This window comes from Megalobrama amblycephala, linkage group LG24 (genome assembly GCF_018812025.1).
Source record: "Megalobrama amblycephala isolate DHTTF-2021 linkage group LG24, ASM1881202v1, whole genome shotgun sequence".
In the NCBI taxonomy this organism is placed as follows: domain Eukaryota; kingdom Metazoa; phylum Chordata; class Actinopteri; order Cypriniformes; family Xenocyprididae; genus Megalobrama; species Megalobrama amblycephala.
Genome location: NC_063067.1, coordinates 15,557,253 through 15,560,138, shown reverse-complemented (window position 1 = coordinate 15,560,138; position 2,886 = coordinate 15,557,253). Strand labels below are relative to the sequence as shown.

Genomic DNA, 2,886 nt, shown 5'->3' with positions numbered 1-2,886 from the left:
TTATGAAAAGTAATGCGTTACATTACTTTTGCGTTACTTTTTCTCACCGGGGCTGGGCTGTTTGTTTGCTTTTTAATAACTGCAAAAAAAGTTCTATTTTTGGCAAATGTAAAGGCCCTTTCATGCCAAAAGTTAAATGAATAAACCTCAGGCTGATCACAAATGTGATGTTTTTCTAGTCATTTTTGTTTATTAGTATGGTTGAACTGGATCATTGAAGACATTGTTTAATAAAGTGAAATTAAATACATCAAATATATTTGTTTAATTTAATATATTTAATTATTGCAGGTTTGTGCAATATTCTGAGATTGCATTCCACACAGTTTTTGTTCATTTTGAGGAATACTGACTCTGTTTTTGTGCAAGTGAGATGAATAAATGTTCACATTTTCTAGAACTACAATATTCGTCATGTTTAAACACAACACCTCTGCACTTACTCTCGATTTCTCTCAAAATGGCGACAGGAGAGTTGTCAGTCAGTACATGGGAAAACAAAGCAACTTGCGTTATTATTTGAAAAAGTAACTCAGATATGTTGTTATAAATTTAAAAGTAATGCGTTACTTTACTAGTTACTTGAAAAAAGTAATCTGATTACATAACTCGAGTTACTTGTAATGCGTTACCCCCAACACTGTGCGTATGTGTATTTGCGCGCGTGTGCATTCTGATATTTACAGACATCTTTCATGAATTTGTCAAAAACCTGCACGTGATGACAGCTATGTACCCTGATAGACAAATGTTATGTAACTAATTAGTAAACTGGATTATGTTTTGATTCAGCCTGAATTCTGTTAGGAAAATTCCAAAAACGTCCTTTAGAAACTAAAACAATGTTTTAGAATGCAGAATGAAATTCATGTTTAATTTCATTTTAATCCATTTTGCATGCAAGTACACACAATGATCTTTCTTTAACCCATTAAAAATGATCGAATTATTTTAACGGAATCAATATATGCAAATCATGAGTAACATAAATCTAGATACAAAACAAGGGACAAATTCTTCTCATTTGGAATCGTCCATCCTGGATTAATGAATTTGGTTATCTTTCTCTGCTCTTGTTGTTTCAGGTGCTTTCACGGAGATGTGTTTTGATAGAATATGCAGAAAAATATTTAACACCTTTTAAGAATAAAAATTGAACGCACTGTTCAAGACTCCGGTCTTCATTGTCAGCCACATTAAATGGTTCAAGTCCAAGATGAAATAGCCTATATAAAAATCAGTTTAGTTTAGCAGCTGGCATGGAAATCATACCAACAGGTGTCTTTTATTAAAGATGATCAGTTTGTGTCAGTTAAGTCATGCAGCAATCATAATAATTTCCGCGTCTTTAGAGGGTCTTCTGTCCTCCACCAGCAGGTTTATCATACTCTCGGACTTGATGAGTAGATTGCACCCTAGGAAAAAGATGCCGAAAATGACTGTCAGTGACAGCACACAGAGAACCGCTATCTGCACCAAACGCATGATGAACTGATCGCGCTCGTCCTGAATCGGTGACCCAAACCCGTCGCTGGTGATCACCGAGAAGTTGCAGCATCCTCGGACGCTTTCCAAAGGATGCTTCGCTGTAGAGATCGTCCGGTTCAGTAGTCCGTGTGAAACATTCATGTCGAGTTTTCTGTGGCGTCTAACGATTATTGATGTTTTGGAACTTCCAAAGGGTACCGGGATTGCCAAGATCACTTGTGCGTTTCCATGGATATCATATTTTAAAATGAACAAACATTCGTCGGTACGTGGAAGATAGTCTGGTTTATTTGTGATATACGATAGAATGCATCATCCAAGCATCTCTGCAGCAGTCTTAGTGATGTCTGGAAGAGCGCACACGGTATTTCAGTGCGCCTTTGAGCGCGCGCTGAGAGGCGCGGCCACGCGCATACACTTTCTTCTGAACTGAGTGACCATAGAGGTTTGGAGGGAGGGGGGTCTTAAAAGTATGTGTGTAGGCTGCATATAACTGTTTGTTTTGAACCTCGAAAGCTACTTTATATGGCTTGGAATTCGCTGTTTGTAATGACCACAATTTGGACACTACGAGTCAGGACAGGAGACAACCGAGTCAATCAAGAACAGACTACCTGAGATAAAATGTGTGAAGAAAATTCATGATAAATCAAGGTAAATATCACTTGTGAAGAGAATATTTGTATCATTTCGAATCAAGATGAAATTCGGTTCAGATTGCAAAAAGTGTGAAAATAGCTAGGCCTATTATTTATTTGTGCGTATTTAGCATGCTAGCTATGAAATTAGCCTTAGCAACAAATGAGTCGAAGAATTTATTCCAAAAATGATTAAAATATAATTTCCACCACCAATATTTTCGTTTTCATAATGTTTTGAGATGTGGTAAAAATGACATTTGTTGAAGACGGTTTAGAGTTTCAATTACAATTCTGCTGTGACATCGAACATTGTTTGTTAAAAAAATAATAATAAACGAATCAGTGTGAAAAGTGGGGTTGTGCCCATATTTGAAGAAACCACGCTATTAATATGGCCACATATTAATAGTGTATTCAAATAACTCGGTGTAAATCTACCTGGGAACGCTAGATGGCAGTATTACCTTGCTTTACCAGGGTCATTGGCTGTACCTAGCCGTTTTCTATACCATTAAACATCAGAAAAGATTTTTTTAAAGTTTAAAATAGTTTTAAACCTCCAAACAGTGTAAGTGCACCTAGAACACTGAATTTGATTCATTTTATTTAGCATAAACAAAGACTATTGCATTTTTATGCAAGAAAGTCAAAGGAAATTTTGAAGAAGCAAGAAATGCAATCACAATACATTAGTTTAATTCATAATAAAGCAACATAAGGATTAAATGAATATAGCAGCTATAGTAAATGCAAGTGG

The 2,886-nt window shown here is 35.9% G+C and overlaps 1 protein-coding gene across 1 annotated transcript; it reads right to left on the bottom strand.

The window, feature by feature from the left end:
• Positions 1-358: 358 nt before the first annotated feature.
• On the bottom strand, positions 359-2,886 carry rprm3 (reprimo, TP53 dependent G2 arrest mediator homolog 3). The gene has a single exon (XM_048178414.1). The coding sequence runs from the start codon at positions 1,627-1,629 to the stop codon at positions 1,318-1,320; it is 312 nt and encodes a 103-aa protein (XP_048034371.1). The 5' UTR covers positions 1,630-2,886; the 3' UTR covers positions 359-1,317.

What these genes read in the sequence shown, in the direction of transcription:
- rprm3 (XM_048178414.1), bottom strand. Translation starts at nt 1,629, where the DNA reads ATGAATGTTTCACACGGACTACTGAACCGGACGATCTCTACAGCGAAG.